This window comes from Homalodisca vitripennis, chromosome 7 (genome assembly GCF_021130785.1).
Source record: "Homalodisca vitripennis isolate AUS2020 chromosome 7, UT_GWSS_2.1, whole genome shotgun sequence".
NCBI lineage: Eukaryota > Metazoa > Arthropoda > Insecta > Hemiptera > Cicadellidae > Homalodisca > Homalodisca vitripennis.
Window position 1 is genome coordinate 58,562,321 of NC_060213.1, and position 17,876 is coordinate 58,580,196.

Here is a 17,876-nt window from a genome sequence, read left to right on the forward strand (position 1 = left end):
AAATTGCATGATAAAAAAACTGCATAAATAAATGCTGGTAATCTTTCATTCAGATTGACGATGTAAAAGTAATGTTAATGCGCCTCGCTGATAGAAGGCTATTTTGTACTGTCCAGTCCTTATCATTCTTCTGGGCCTACTCCTTCCACCGGTAATCCAGTTACCCCAGAATTATTATACAATCGGTACAAGTGTATTTAAATCTATGTATGCTTCATTAAAATATATTTATCCTCAAACTACAAATCATTAAATAATTGTCATAAAACATCCCTTTTGGAAAGGATACTGTGTTACCAAGGTTTTTTTACAACTTGAGTAGATCGCAAAGTATATGACTCACCTCTATAAAAAAGGTAATCTATAAATTCTTAAACAAATTAGGACGAATGAACCTTCGTGGTGACGTTTTGTAATAAATTATCAACAATCATTTGAAAACACCCGCGTACACCACTTCATTATTTGTTATAGTACGATAACGTCAGTTAACCTGCGCAGCGTGATGAAGTACCATTGCAAACGTCAAATTGTACATTATTTATTTTGGTTTTATCTTTATTCGCCTATGACATGTAAAGATTACGTTTTAATTATGTAAGAAGCTGTTAAAAGACGTGTACTCGTCAAATTCCAGTAAATACTCCGCCACATTATTAGCCTCAATGTGATACTCTTTTGTGGTAACAATTTATTTATTTATTTATTTGGCTTGTAACACCTTTATTGAGTAATTTTGTTCAATTATAGCTAATAAATTATTCGTTCAATAACAATTGTTGAATTCTTACAAATTGGTTTCAATTTTAATGCTAGACATCCAAATTTTAAAATCGACTAAGTATCTCGTTTAGTTTATAGTGGACAGTACATTAAATACTAACTTTATCAATTGTCAAACAAATTTTGTACATTTTACACTGTGTTTTTTTCTCAATTCCAATGTCGAAATGTATAATGAAATAAGCTTAATTTTTAAATAGAGTAGTAGACCCCTATAAATGCAGCTTCTATAAATGAATATTGAAACACATTGTGTCATTTAGAAACTAAATCACAGCTAATTAATTAATTAATTATGAATCTTATTCTTCTCGATAAATAGTATAGCAATAGTAGACTAGTGATATTCCATTCCTTGGCTATTTTGTAACATTGATAATTGTATTAATATTGTATGTTTTCAAGTGCTTTATTTTGCCATTACACTACTCTAAACTCATTACAACAACAATATAGTTTCTATGTATTAAAAGACTCGCATTTTTGTACATATTTATTTATATTTCATACATGACCTCCCTTAATACAGAAGATTTCTAGCATTTATAGGGCACACAGTAAAACAATGTGGTTACATCATAGGTTTGAGCACAGACACGTCTATGAAGAAACGCATCACACCACAGAGCTAGCTGAGTCATTCTCGTATGATAAGCAAATTCCTAGAAGTGCCGCGAAAGCGGAAGGGGAGGGGGGGTTCAAGACTCCTGCGAGATAAAACTCTTTATGCCTATCTGCCGTTCTATTGTTTAAAATTGATTTTATGCGAAATGTCAGAGGACAATCGTAGTTTAAGCATGAATTCCTATAGGCCTTACGACACTGAAAATAATAAAAGATAAAAACTCAAAAATTATAGTATTTTTAAGGTTTTAATATAATTTTTAAGTTTTATATAACTAGGTAATAGGTCATAAACGTTCAGGAATTATTATGCAATAACGAGTTAAAAGCATAGAGTAATGGCAGTATTATAGTTTTTACTGTGTAGAAGGAAAGGTTTATTATTATTTGTTGTGTGCTCTAGTTTTCAAAAGTTGATCAATATGTGTAAAGTTTCGCTCTGAACGAAGACAACGCTTTTCTGTAAGAACGTTTCGTTTACCGTACAAATATAAATATACATGACTCAAATTTGATATACAAAACAGTAGAAGAGCTTATACTGCTCCTCAAACAGTGCAAATTTGACTGACGTCGGAAATGGGACCGAGAGTAAAAATCGGCGAGTTAATGTATATTTGTATGCAGTGTATGGAGAAAACTGTGGTGAGCTGTAATTTATATTTTCGCAATTCAATAAATGTCATTTATTGTATAATGCAGTAAATATATTTTTATTTTTATTATCTATACTTGTAATTGAATAGAAACCGACGGTATAACCTAATATGCCTCTTTATACCCTGCATCGAGTTAAGCACAGTGATAAAATTTACAATAAAATTATAACGAACTTGTCATCATTAATATTTAAAACTCGGTTGTCCTGCTTTTACGTAGCAGTTATCTTGTATTTTACTTCATAAAAACAATTTTAAACCTTAAACCACTCTAGGCCCTTACATTCGTTCACAACATTTTGGTAGATCATGACCAATTTTACTTCATAAAAACAATTTTAAACCTTAAACCACTCTAGGCCCTTACATTCGTTCACAACATTTTGGTAGATCATGACCAATTTTACTTCATAAAAACAATTTTAAACCTTAAACCACTCTAGGCCCTTACATTCGTTCACAACATTTTGGTAGATCATAACCAATTTATGGTGTGGTTAAAAAGCATCGGAACGCGTCTGAGGTTTCATGTTAATGTTTTTGTTTATCAGAAAAAATAACTTTGTGTAATTCTTTCAATATTCTTATAGCTTGGAAATTGGATCTTTAAGGTGGTTTGAGGTTAGATTTTATTTTAACCAAGTTTCTTGTATAAAATTACGTCTCGCCAACCCGTTAATGACGTTGAGCGTATTGAAGACCACTCTTAAGATCTGAGCTACGGGAGTTGTGCGTGGTTAAGTGCATCAGTTATGACATGAGTTATCCGAGTTATCCAATCTGTTCTGTGCTCGTCCGCCCTCGCCTTATGTTGTGAATGTTGCCGGTATCCATTTGACATCTCCGAAACCTCTTCTTTGCGGTACGTACTGTTTTATAGAAGGTAAGAGTTCTCCACACCACGTGTCGCGTAACAGGCTTTACTAAGGTTGGCAAACTTTCAAATGTATAGCCCATTTCATTCTCTAGAGGTCCTGAGGATAGATAGATGAGTCATAAGGACACATGTACATTCCCTCCGGCAGGCAAAAAAGAAATTGTATCAGCCTACTGAGTCATTTGTTCCTGCCTTCAACGACACTCAGACAAACTCAATCGTTGGATATGCAACATCATATAACTATTTCTTGTCTATGTAAAAAATTAAGTTTCGCGTAAAACTTAAACTCAACAGATGAAACGTTCTTAATATATCTTGTTATAAAAAGCTTTCATATTTTTGTTCTCAAACTATGTTTCATAGCAGTGATCAAACATTAAAAGTTCCGGTCAACAAGGAAGGTACCACACTGCAAGAAAGTGTGCGCTGAAAACTTGTCACCGAGTTTTAACATTGACTTTACTCACTTTTTCTTTTTTTACCCTATGAATAAGCGACATGTTACAAAATCTCAAATGATTGGATTTTGTTTGTTTACAAATCTATATATTCTTTTCTTTGTTGAGATCAGATTGCAGATCTCGAAACGCAATGTTACTGATGTTTTGTTTCACTGATCGATGGCAAATGTCCGGAAAAATCCTGTTTCCTTCTATATATTCTGTTAATACTCTGTTATTTTTTCGTTGCCATCACAGTTACCCATAAGACTAATAATAACATATTCACTAACTCTCAGCCAAATCCTATGGAGTGACATGCACTATCATCGAACTCAGTTTTTCTAATATATAAATGAAGCTTCATACAAAATGACAAGTCTATACGTCGGTTCATTTTCGAAATATCGTACGGACAGACATACTTCGCTAAAGCTTAGCAAAAGAAAAAAAAAAAAAAAAAAAAAAAACTCGTTATTGGTTTATCGTTTAGTTAATTTATCTAAGAAACAGCTGATCTTGCCTAATAAGCGGACTGCGTATCTTCACACTTTACACCCATCCTTCTTTATCCATTATTAATAGTCGATTTAAATACGAAGACTAAGGTCAGTATAATTTGCGTGTTAAGCACTCAGCGTAGATGGTTGTTAATCACTGAATGAATTTTTAATCACGACAGAAACTACACTGTCACTACACCTTCACTGGAGCTAGTTTTGGTAAGGGACAAAGAGAGAACTAGAAGAATTAAAAATGTAATTTAAATTAAATCGTATTTTAGCTTGACATAAGTTTAATAAAAACAATTACTGAACACGTGAATCACATGTTATGTTACAGTCAGGATAAATAGGCTGAAAGTCGTAATTTTCAACCAAATAGTCGGTCACTATAGTTATGTTTAACTCTGATTTACCTTTCTGACGTAGTAGGTTTAGAGCACTATATTATGCTAAAAAGTATAACCCAAGTAAAATTAACTTCTGATATTTTTTACCTTTTCGATACCCTCTCATGTTGACCCCACAAAACTAAGCTGAGGATCAATTTCTTTCTTAGGGGAGAATCCTATATTGATTCAACAAAAAATACGTTTCCTGCCCGTTATTTCTGAGCTCTTGCACTATTAAAAGTCAGTATTTTAAGCCTATAAATGAAAAAACTAAATATTAATTTTGTAACATTTTTGACCCAAATTATCCTAGGCTTCTATGTAACGTTCCTTACAAAATAAATGACAAAGCTTATAAATCGGAGGTTTTTTGTTCTCTTAGGACAAGAAGCTTATAAATTTCACATAGTCTTATAAAATCCTTAGCGCTGCATCCGGAATGACAGGATATTCAGGATGGGTAGGTTAGGGGGTAGGAGCCACCTCCAATCGAGATTCATGAGGAAGAGGGCACTAATCTGTCATGTCCCCCCGGAAAAAAGGTGAGGCCAGCTCTGAACCAGCCTCTCCAGTCAAAGCAGGCAGGGGGTGGCACACCCTTGTTGAAGGTAACAAGAACCTCTGATACTTAGGGAACGAACCCCACCAACTCCAACAGCCATCTCCCACAGTAGACTGGACCTATCGAATTACCCTAGCACCCCAGAATCTCGACATTTGCGGTTAGCGATGTGTCGCTACATCCACAAGGTTGCCCAGATTTAAGTGACACATCGGTTTTTGCTGTGCCCAGTGGTAGGTTCAACTGGAAGGTATAAACCAGCCAGAAGTGATCCCTGTTGGGTGTAAATCGGAGGTTAGTGATAGTTTTAATTTGGTTTTATAAAAACCCATCAAAAGATTTCATACCGTTTGTTGTACACGCTTTAAACTAGGTACTTTATAAAACCCCAAACAGTTATTATGAGTTTAAGCCGTGTAAAACTAACTGACTGTTATTATTTTGCAAACTTTGGGAACAACTTCATAAAATATTATAAATAAAACAATTGTAAAACCGAAAAAAAATTATTATCATTCGTACTCAATCCATTAGAAACATATTTTCAAGTGGGCAACTTATGGTTTATATTTTAAGTCTTGCTAACACAGCATTTACAAAGTAAAACTTCCTTGACTTTTCCACGAGATATTACATACAAAGTCAATAATTCAAGTATATTTAAGAATCCTTATATTTCTTGTTTCAATCAATTTGATTATCTAGCACGTAGAATAACGTTTGAGGAGTGATCGAAACTTTCAATGATGTAGTTATTGTTATCGACCGAATGATTAATTCAACGTTAAAGTGTTGTTGAGTTGTACGATATCAAGGTAAGCATATGTTGCAAGTCAATTGCCAGATCTGGATGTTCCCCCACCACTGTCACTAGATGCGAATGTCCTTCAGCATCATCTGTGACACAAAAGATCATTAGAGCGCTTCGAGCTGGCTGCCTGCCGGCGCACTTCAGTACTGAATTACACACAGTACTATGAAGGTATTGTGCTTGTTCGTGTGTTTAGCAGCCGCCGCGAGAAGTGCCAACATACTAGCGATAGTCCCGACTCTCTCCAGCAGCCACTTCGTCGTGTTCGAAGTCCTCATCAAGGACCTCCTGAAGAGAGGGCACACCGTGACAACCGTCACCACGTTCCCTCAGAAGACCTCGATAGCGAACCTCACAGACATCGATGTCAGCTCTGACAGAACCGTGTTCAAGAACAACTTGCCAGTGGAGTTTTTATCGGTGATTCCCGAAAGGTTCTTCTCCGTCGCTCACAGGTTCTTCGACTACCTCGCCGACGTCGAGAAAATCCTGAGTGTCCCTGAGGTCGAGGCTCTGATAAATTCAAAGACCGTCTTCGACCTCGTTATTTACGAGACGTTCATTGACGACGTTTTCCTAGGTTTTGCGCACAAGTTCAGAGCTCCTGTTGTCACCATAGGTTCCTGCCACATGTTCCCTTGGGTTGTCGACAGGTTCGGGATACCCGCCAACCCCGCTTATATTCCCGGGTTTTACAGCGATTACAGTGGGACTTTGAACTTTTACCAGAGAGTTGAGAACACATTTCTAGACCTCACCTGCAGACTGTTCTACAAATTCCTGCTAGAACCGAGGATGACTGAGGTGGTGAAGAAATTTTTCGGAAGCGATACACCACCAGTGCGAGACTTAGTGAAGAACATAAGTTTGTATTTAGTGAACACTCATAGTAGCTTCTATGGTGCTCGGCCGTTCCCGCCTCAAGTTGTGGATGTCGCCGGAATCCATTTGGCTTCGCCGAAACGTCTCCCTGCGGTACGTACCATTTTGAACAAGGTAGGATATGCCATACCACATCAAAGTCAACAGATGAAATCTTTCTCAAGACATCTCGCCATATGCGTTAACATAAACAATGCGTTCCCATTTTTGTTCGTTAAATTAGGTGACATGACAGTGTTCAAATAATAAAAGTTGAGGGAGCTAGGGAAGGTACCACAACACAAGAAAGAGTGCGCTGGAATATTGTTACGGAGTTTTAATATTAGCTTGACACCTTCTGTTCCTTTTTGCTTTATGAATAAAAAGTAACATGTTAAGAATCTCAAATTATTGGATTTTGTATATATATATATATATATATATATATATATATATATATATATATATATATATATATATATATATATATATACTGTTATTTTCTCGATGCCATCATAGTTATCCTTAAAAACATATTCACTAACGCTCAGCCAAATACCATGGAGTGACATGCACCATTATCCAACTCAGTGTTGCATTTTCCAGTATTCATTTACTAAGTTTAACTTTCACAACTTGAGCCAAGACAAGAATATTAAACCGTCTAGAACAGGGCCTACATTGTAAATGTTTCAAAGTTTAAACCAGCGTATTTTTTTAAAGAGTGGACTCTTTGAGGTCAGATTTGCATAAATGTACTCTACTAATAAAGAACTTTGTTGTACTACTTGACCTATGCTCGCATTTAAGATTGCCTTCTGACTCCTTGCGGGCTGTATCCCTGAAATTACAAAAAAATGGTAGTTACTTCTAAAAGTACATTTATTTATGCAGTAATTATGTACCAAATTTTATTGTTTTACCTGTGATCTTTCGGGAATTATCAAGCCCGTGCGGGACTTTTATCACACTTTCTATAAATAAAGCTTCATGCAAAACTTCAAGTCAGTCCGTTATCGACATCTCTTGCGGACAAATAGACAGACAGGCAGTATTGACAATTTTTCAGCTCCACGATTGATAGGCTTCGATAAAGCTCAGCCAATAAATTTGAAGGTAGAGCTCACAACTGAACCTTTTCCTCTTGTGGTACACATGATCAGAAATAAATATCGTTTGTTACAATACAATCTACATAATTTTCAACAAACCAATTTGTAAAGCAGTGCTTGAGAAATATTTGAAAAACAATCTCTGTTATATTATTTTATACGTTCCATAAACTTTCTCTGTATTTCTAATAATTACAAATTATTGATGATGCTAAACCAAACATTGAACAATGTTTTTCGTTAATCATAAACAAACCGTACCTGGTTGAAATAAAGATTCTAAGGAAGCAGGCTACATTTCCAACTTAGTTTATATAGTAAGTAAGGTTCCTGGTTGGTTCAAAAGATTATTTTATTTTATTAAAAACATTTTCTTATGATTTGACGAAAGTTTTGTGTACGTGAACAAGGGAAAGGGTACTCTTTGAAAATTATACAGGTACAGAGACTACAGTTGTCCCTTCCTCTTCCCTACATTACATTATATACGGACTTCACGTATAAGAATTCATACATTATGCATTTCATTTACAAGCGGTTGAAACCAATGTAGATTATAGGTTATGTTTCTTTGTCGTTCACATTAGTTGAGTCTTGTCTCTCTGAAAGAATAACAAATATGTTCTTTTACATTACACTCAATGAAGTTGAATTATATTCTAGCATAACCTTAAAGACCATTACAAACATTACAACTTTACATTTATTTGATATTTTCTATACTATTGAGTAAATCTTCCATGATGCATTCATAAAATTAACTTTTTGGATTAAGCACATGAAATTAAATAATATCATAATTTAATCAAATAACAAGATAAAAATCTTCGGCAGCAGTTAAATAATAAACTCAAGATTTATAATAAACTTCATTAGCACTGGTTGTCATTAATTTTGTTAAAAATTATAGTTTTGCTCATATTTTCAATTTGGCAAATTAAAAGCGTTCGTTTATTCTTGCCGAATACATCACGGACATTTAATATTCTTAAACCACTTAAATACAGGTTTCTACTTAAATTACTTTGATGCGTACTATATATAAAATAAAACTTCAATTTCTTATAATATAGTTTGTTAAAATTGAGAAATTTTATTTCAATTATACATGATCTAGTAAGTATACACACATACAATTGACAAACATGGCAATGATGGAATATACTAACCACTGTTTCCAGTAATTGTGGTTAGTTAACAAATTAACAATACATATTAATAAATTACAATAGACTAATTAAGTTCAGTTCATTATAATCATAACAGTTGACGTGCAGCTTTGCGGTGTTGGTGGTGTGTATTGTTGTGGGGGAGGTGAACATTAGATTAGATCAGATTGGCTGACAACAATACTTACAGTGAATCTTAACTAAGATTCTTTACAATTGATATATCGTTTTTAAAACTGCATTTAAGATGCTATTTGGATTCACATATATGCAACACAGTTTCATATTTAATACAAGGGCATCAGCGAGATGGTAATTTCAATCACACATATAAATTAGTATATATTTTCTTGTAAACAAGTGAGATTATTTTTACCTAAAAGCCATATTTTCTGTTTCTTACTAAAGAAGTTTTTATTTTGCATTTCTTCGATTTTAGCAGGTAATTTGTTAAAATACTTCGATCCCAGATAGTGATATATAGTTATATTATTGGTTTCTTATAAACTTGTTTACTTTTGGTAACATGAATAACCTGAGCTTATTATACTACGCATATTATAGTGGCTCCGTGAGGGCCCTCTGTTGCCATTGTATAGGAAAGATTTTCAAATTTTTTGCAAAGAGGAAATGAAGATTCTAATTTTTATTTTTATTAGAAAATGCGTAGAAACATGTTTTGCGTTCTTCTTAAGATCTCAATAACTGTCTTTGACCCACCTGTACAAGAAACAATGTCATACTGTAGTCTACATTATAGTCAGTCCAAAGTATAAACCAAGCGATAAGGCTAGATATCACAAAAGTTTCCAAGAAAGTAAAATTTACGTAAGTTATATTTCATATGATTATGCAAAAGGTTTCCATAAGTTTTCCATGTTAGATTGTCATCGACAGATAAACCTAAAATTTACAGGATTTTACTTTTTCAATAGTTGGTCAATCGCAGTAAAACATATTATTACAGCTAATATTACGGTATTTGATTGGAAATTGAAAATCAAAAGTTTTATGATCAAAATTTACATATTTTGTTTTCTCTGCACTAAACACCGTATTATTTACTTACAGATATGTAAGAGTGAGAGATTATCTTTAACTTTATCAGAATGTAGAAACGCAATATCATCTGCAAAAGCAAACATGTTACCTTTAAAATTTTTATTCAATAAATAATTTATGAAAATAAGAAATAGATTTGCAGCCAGCACATAACCCTGGAACATTCCGGCCTTAACGACCTGGGGTGAGCTTAAATGACCTATTCGGAGTTACTGGGTGCGACCCGTGAGAAAACTTGAAAACCAATTTAGTGCTACACCTCTAATACCAGTTGCCTCCATTTCCTCCAGCAGAATATTGTGATTTTCAAGATAAAACGCTTTTTTGAAGTCAACGCAAAGTACAGATGTCTTTACACCTGTTATCAAAACTGTCGTATAATAATGAAAACATCAATTGGCACATCTTCAGTTGTCTTGCCTTGCGTGAAACCGAATTACATATTGGTTTGAAAGTTTATTGTTTTTTAAATATGTTATAAGACTTTTTTATGCATTTTTTAAATATTTTAGAAAACCTGATAAATATTTAAGTTCATTTTAATAAATTAGAATTTTAGGCTTTTTCGTATTAATGTTTTTCGTGTGAACCTTATCAAGGAGCTTTACCTAGATTCGTGTGATTTATCCTCAAATTTATGAACGAAAGTTTTATCACCTAGAATATTTAGTTTCCTCAGATGCTTATCACAACTCAAAATAAACATCCTACAGAACTCTATACAGTCGAAGACGACGGAATAGTCGAGGTTAGTGGATTTGTGCTGGCCTGCAAAGCGGGAAGGGTTGTCTCCTAGAAATATTCGAAGAATCCCCAGGTGCTCTCATATCTCTACATGAAAAAGTTTTTTCTAGTTTTAAAGATGCATTATTAAATTCAATTAGCATAGTAGAGGTTGCGCCAATTGTGATGGTATGTGAAGTAAGATAGCGTGTGAGCGAAGTGATTATCTTTACTCTAGTTGATCAAGTCTTTAACATGCATGATGTGGCCTAAACCGAACCTTCTGTTTAATATTATATAGACCCCGAACATTTATATTGTTATTAATGTTAAAGGAAAACGAAATAAGAAGAAGAAGAAAAAGTGCTTTATTTATACAAAAACAAAATATTACCCTCACTAACCTTTATAGGAACTAGCTTCTAGCTCTATTAAAATTAAATTAATATTTATGTATCCTAAGTAAGGAACAACTGTTAGCACTAAATACAATGGTCATTGGGCCGTCTGTCTGGTTGGCACTTCTGTACACTTCTTATAACTACAATTAATACAAAAAATGTTATTAACAAAACTATAGATATTTTAAGTTTGGCGATTCAAATAAGGTTCAAAATATCAGAAAAAAGAAAAGGAAAATATAAAATTTCGTAAGTCCAATAGATATGTAACCCCCTCCACACACACACACACACACACACACACACACACACACACACACACACACACACACACACACACACACACACACACACACACACACACACACACACACACACACACACACACACACACACACACACGCGCGCGCGCACGCACGCACGCACACAATAATATAATATTTGTTTTAATTTTATTTTGGGCTCCTTACAACTGTTATCTAAAAGTCTTCCATCCAAATTTTTATATTTAAAAATTAAATTCATAGACTAAATCCCATCGCATTTTCCACGCATCTCTCATATATTTTCCAAATTGAAGCTAATCCTTTCCATCAAGGTAGTCAAAATATTCTTTTTCGCTTAGCACGTTACTCCCAAACCATTTTCTCCGAATCGTTGCCAGAATAGAACAAATACTCACTCACAAAGTGAAAGTCCGTCAATATTCATTCCGGTTACACAAAGAACAAACATGACTTTTACCATCAGGAAACCAAGGTTTGTAATTCAAATCAACCAGGCCTGCCTGCCCCTTAATTGCTCAAGACATAATATTCACGTCATAACAATCTTTCAGGAATGTCTCATCTCCAAGGTCAAGTTTGATTGTTAAATAATGTGGATGATAGACAGACGTAATAAAGCACGCACGACCTGTACGTTCCACTCGCCAGCCTGTTCGCATCGCCTCAACCACTCTAGTCAACTGGCCCACCAACTCAACGCTGTTATCAACATTAAAATTTACCTCGATTCCACACTTACTTCCTAAGCTTACTTTCCACTCCCTAAACCAGAATATTTTTTTTAATTTGATAATTGATAATTTTTGCTAATATGTAAGGTAAACGATTTGGCGTCATACTCCAGATTCTTCCGAGATAATTTAGATTTAATTGAAGGGTTAAAGTAGTATAATGTTTCCGAGCCAGTTTCGATGAAAAGTGTGTAATTTTGGAAAACGAAATAAGTAAGGCTGAAATGAAATTTCAATTTCCAGGACCTCCCACTATGGACATTTTGAAACAACTCTCTTATACTGCCTGTATTAATTTTTTTACAATTTCGTTCTAAAAGACACCTCAGACTTATCTCTTTACACTTATATTAATACAAATATTAAAAAATAGATCGTTTTGCAACTGTAGTATATTTCTTAATTTATAAACAAACACTCCAGTAACTCTTAAATTTTTATTTTTGTGAGGCCTTTCGTGTTCAAAGAACACATCATCAGACCCACATAACTGAAATAAAAGTGGTTAAAGTAATAATAAAAACAATTTAGACTTAAAATAAAGCACATGTCATTAAAAATACAAAATAATAAAATTTTAAAGACTACGAAGTATGTCTATTGTACTTGTAAAAATTATTATTATTATAAACTATTATTAATTAATAAAACACTTAATAATTATAGAAGTGTTTGTTTATAAACTAAGTATTATATTCCAATAAGAAGAAGCTGACACACACACACACACACACACACACACACACACACACACACACACACACACACACACACACACACACACACACACACACACACACACACACACATCAGCTTCTTCTTATTGGAATATAATACTTAATTTATATAATATAAATTATTAAAAATATATATATATATTGTATATCCCCAGGTACTATATGAACCTGACATATCAGTCAGTTATATATATGTAACTGACTGATATGTTATGGGCCATAGATATTACGAAAATTGTATAACTGCATTTTCACTGACTTTATTTATACACACAACCTGTAATTTAAAGCAACATGGTTTTAGACGTAATTCGTTGATTCAAAATTTAAAGCATACTGAAAACTACAAGTTCATTCTATACCAATCCGTTGCTTTTGAGGTTCGTTCTGATACAACATCCATTCAAGCTGTGATTTTTTCAATGGAACCAAAAGGTTTTAAACAAAATACTAGTGGGTTATTAAAAAGGATTCCTATCTCAACCCGATCCTCTCTTATATATTTCTAAAAAATCTAGAATAAAGTATTAAAGATACACAGTTTAGACACATTAAACAGACTGTACAGTCTGATGCAACCCTTTTTCTCTCGATCTTAGTACCATACTCAATTTATGATTTTTTTAACGTTCCAATCTGTAATAATGAATGAACGAGAATCCGAGACACAAAATCTGGCAGGGCGAAAGGTTATCTCTAGAGTTGGCCCCTGAAATTACAGACATCATCAGTCGTGTGTTAACCGTCGGCGATGAAGCTCGTTTCGTTCTTGTTTGTGAGTTCGCTGACCTTGGTCTGCGGCGAGAATGTTCTCGGGCTGTTCCCAATCGGGGTAAAAAGTCATTTCGAAGTGTTCGACTCGCTCATGAAGGAGCTAGCCAGGAGAGGACACAACGTCGTTGTCGTCTCCCCGTTTCCACGAGACGAACCTCCTCAGAACTACACGTCTGTCGATGTGAGACCGTTTAAACAAATCTTGGTGAACGCCTTAACTTTTGATATGGTCAAGCCGAGTATCCTGGATGTGATAAACTTTATGATGTTCGAGATCGAGACCAACGGGAAGCTTCTTCCGTCACCTGTCGTGCAGAATCTTCTCTCGAAGAACACCACTTTTGGCGTCGTCTTCATCGAGATGTTCAACGAAGACGTGTGCTTGTTGTTGGCTAAGAAGTTCCGAGCCCCTGTGATAGGCTTTGCTTCCAGCTATCCCACGCCTTGGACTCTGACTCCGTTCGCGGCACCGCAAAACCCGTCGTACATCCCGAACTTCTTCAGTGGTCTAAACTCTCGTATGGCGTTTCCCGACAGACTCTGGAACACGTTCCTTCTGGTGTTTTATAACGTGTTCTATAAACACGCGTTGACCCCTAGGTCTCTAGAGGTATTTGAGAGACACCTTGGGCCGAGCGAGTGGACAGTGGAGGACGCCGCGAGGAGTATCAGCTTGTATCTTGTCAACTCCCACTTCACGATGCACGGCGCAAGGCCTTATCCTCCACAAGTCGTGGAGGTCGGGGGCATCAACCTACAACCCGCGCAGCCATTGCCTCAGGTGAACATTTCCCTATATATGTGCAATTAACTCACTCTCTTTCTTTATATTTATACAAGTCAAAGACTGCCTAAAGAAGAAATTAGCGTTCCAAGAAACAATATTTAATAATAATAATCATTTATTCCATCAAGAATTTACAAAGTAGCCTATAATTCACAATAACTTCTTTGGAATTTACTGACCATTATTACCAGTAGTGTCGCCAGTAATAAATTTAATAATAATATTGAGACACTTAACGTAGAGTCCAGCAACTTAAATAATTACATAAAATTGGGCCTCCAATTGTGGTGTTTTCTTTTTCTTTTTTTAATACTATTGACGTGAAACAGAGCTGATAGGTTTGTATGAATATCAAAATATTGTTGAATAACGCCGGCTAACAGTGATTTTATTTCCATTGGTTGCCCAACCTGTTCGGAGAGCAAAGTTCAGTTTTGCTTTTTGACAGCGGTTCGTCCAATCTGTACCGGATCAGTCATAGATTAGCCGGCATCATTCTGGATACTCAGTGACACAATTCATCAGAATTACATACTAAACTATCCGTTTGCAATTTACTATCCTAACCACATTGTGTTTTCTTATATTTTGTTGAAACTGCTACATTTATAATACATCCTCCTAATTCTCCTATAGTGTTATTTCGAAAAAGTACACTATCTGTTATAAATTTTTAGTATTTAAAATGCAAATATTATATTCTATAGCACTATCTACTATTTTACTACAAGTAATTTTAATTAAAACGTACTATTTGTACAACTGCTTTGCTCAAAACTCTCCATCAAGTTTATAAAAACTAATTTAGACTACACAATTGTTGAATTAGTCAACTATGCAGTGTTATCTAATTGTAAAATTTCAATAAATTGACAAGATTATATTTGAAATTTACTATACTTCTATGGAACTACGTTTTGATCAAAATAGTTCCACATACTAAGTATAGTAACTAACCAGTAGTGTACAGTAACAAGAACTAACAACGTGTAAAAATAGTTTTGATTAAGATAAATACAAAAGGTGCAATAGACAGTAAAGCGCATTACTAAAAAGTTCTAAAAACAAAAAATTCTGAATGTTCTGTCTTCTATATTAGTCCAAGGTTGTTTGGGCGGAGCCATGAGATCAGATAGCAAAAACTTCCCTGCCACGGCACGCATCGTCGGAGCGTGTTTTTGCTAGTGTATCTTTATACGAAGGAGTTGCTTTATATTACAACTAAGATACCTAAATAGAGAAGTGGTTCAGGGTTGTTTTTAAATTAATATTAAATGGATAGTTCTTTGTTAATACAACCATTTATTATTAGGTTAAGCGAAGTAACGTATAAGATATTGAAGGTATATGTTTATAGACCTACTAGCATTTACCCGCGGTTTCGTATGGATAGGTTTTGCACCTGTATGAGCAACTTCTGGTTCGAGTAAATTTATATTTCTGACGGCCACTGTTTAAGTTTGCCTTCTCCCACGATCAAGAAAATGAGTTTAATATATATAATATATATATATATATATATATATATATATATATATATATATATATGCTATATTATATTTATGGTCATTTTAATTACTCCGAAATTAGTATTTTTTGTTCCAAATCTGGTGTTGTTCCTCTCTCCCGAACAAGAAAATATATATACATACACAGCTCTGAGAAGCCTACTTATGTCAAGGGCAGTTTAGATAGGTTTCATAACTGTTTTTAATTGTATAGTAAAAGTTAGACAGCATTTGCTCCTAAATAAGCACTGCTAGCAGTTACCCGCTGCTTAGCAAGTAATTTAGTAGGCGTTGCACGTTTTAATAACCACTGCTGGTTGGAGTTAACTATATTTCCGACGAGCCTTGTTTTTTCACGATCAAGAAAAATACGTCAACAAGTATATTATTTGTGGTCATTATAATTTTTACTTCGTTTTTTTTGTATGTTTTGTTCTATTGTTTATTTTGTTTTTTTTCCGATCAAGAAAATTTACAACACGGATTAGAGAAGCCTAGTTCTGTAAAACGAAAACTAAGACGTGTCTCTATTTTAATTTAGTCTTTAAATTTATAGAAACATTTTGGTACTTTGGGATTATACCGACCACACTAGTATAAAAGAACACAAAATAGAAATTTATAGAAAACAAACATGATAGAAACGAAAAAACAACTCTTCAATTACAAAATTACAAAAACTTACAAGCATTTCCAGGTATTGTGATCGTTATTGTTGTCCGCTGTTATCTTATCTTCTCTCGAGAATCCTGATTACGGCAGGGCCGCGCGGCATCACGTGATTTGCACGGTACATAATTGCCTTTCCATTACAATTCAATTTATATTTTCTGATTAGCCCCTCTAGAATTTGATATTTTACTGATAGGTACTATCTCGAGGGATGTTTTTCTTTCGTCGACATCAGCGCGGGGCAGCACCGAAGGTGCTGCCAAAGCCCCGCGCTGATGGCCGGAGGCACTTGCATTTTGGGGTGGCGGAATGTGATCAAGAATAAAAACAAGTTTTTTAGTGTTTTTTTAATAAAGAGTTTAGTTTGGTAAATGTTTTGTTTTTGTTGAATTTTTGTGTTTGGAGAAATGTCTAGAGGTAAAACACGGAAGTACAACCAAGCGATGCACCAGCTGAACGGGCGGCGAGACTCTGCAATCACGTTATCTACTACTAGACGCTCGACATTTGACTTCTATCTGAGGAATGGGGAGGGGTTTGCGATAAGACAAATTCCTGTTTTTATATTGACGAAATAGTGTTCTACGCTAATTCTAGTAATCAGTAGAAACGAAATGTGAAATAACGATTCATGTCTGGGTGTGGTCGGTATAATCCCAAAGTACCAACATTTTTTGATAATTTATAAATCTTTATAACTGGAATTGGTACATTCGTTCAAACAGTGAACTTTCATCTAGCGTAGTTTTCTTGTCGACTGCTTCGAAGGAGTCTTCGTAGTTAGATTCTGACCTTCTTATGTTTTTAATTAAGACACATTCTGATGTAGATTATTACTTACCTAATCGCTGAAATCTAAAACGGCATTAAAATTATGAGTACTTATTAGAAAAAAACGTTACTCACTATAAAAAACGTAAACACATTTAAAATAATAAATAATGTTTACACAGAACAGCTGATTATATTTGGACAGGCTCGTTCAATTAATATTATTCAGAAATTACCAAGGTGGTGATATTTCGTTGCTACTAAAGACCAGTGGGGCGTAGCTCGAAAGGATTTACGAAAAATAAGAATAGGCCTAAGTTTATCCAAGAGACATTCTTAGGAATATCCTTGTAAAATTTCAGCGCAATCGGTTGAATAGTTTACGCGTGAAAGCGTAAAAAACAAACTTACTTTCGCATTTATCAATATTACTAGCTGTTACCCGCGGCTTCGCACGCAATCTTTAGAACCAAAGTCCTTATATTACTTAGTTAAAAGCACTTATGATGTAATATGATGGCGAGTTCTATGCAAATTTTAAAACGTAAGTAGGCATACATCAGGTAGGTATTAATTAAGTTCATGGTAAATAGTATCAGAGTTTAACATTAATTATTATATCGTGTT

General features: G+C 34.5%; 1 protein-coding gene across 1 annotated transcript in view; it reads left to right on the top strand.

Moving 5' to 3' along the window:
- Window positions 1-17,876, top strand: part of LOC124366726 — a 62,281-nt gene that overhangs the window by 38,187 nt on the left and 6,218 nt on the right. The window contains exon 4 of the mRNA XM_046823326.1: window positions 5,805-6,629. Within this exon, the coding sequence (XP_046679282.1) occupies window positions 5,805-6,629 (825 nt within the window). The remainder of the gene's footprint in view (window positions 1-5,804; window positions 6,630-17,876) is intronic.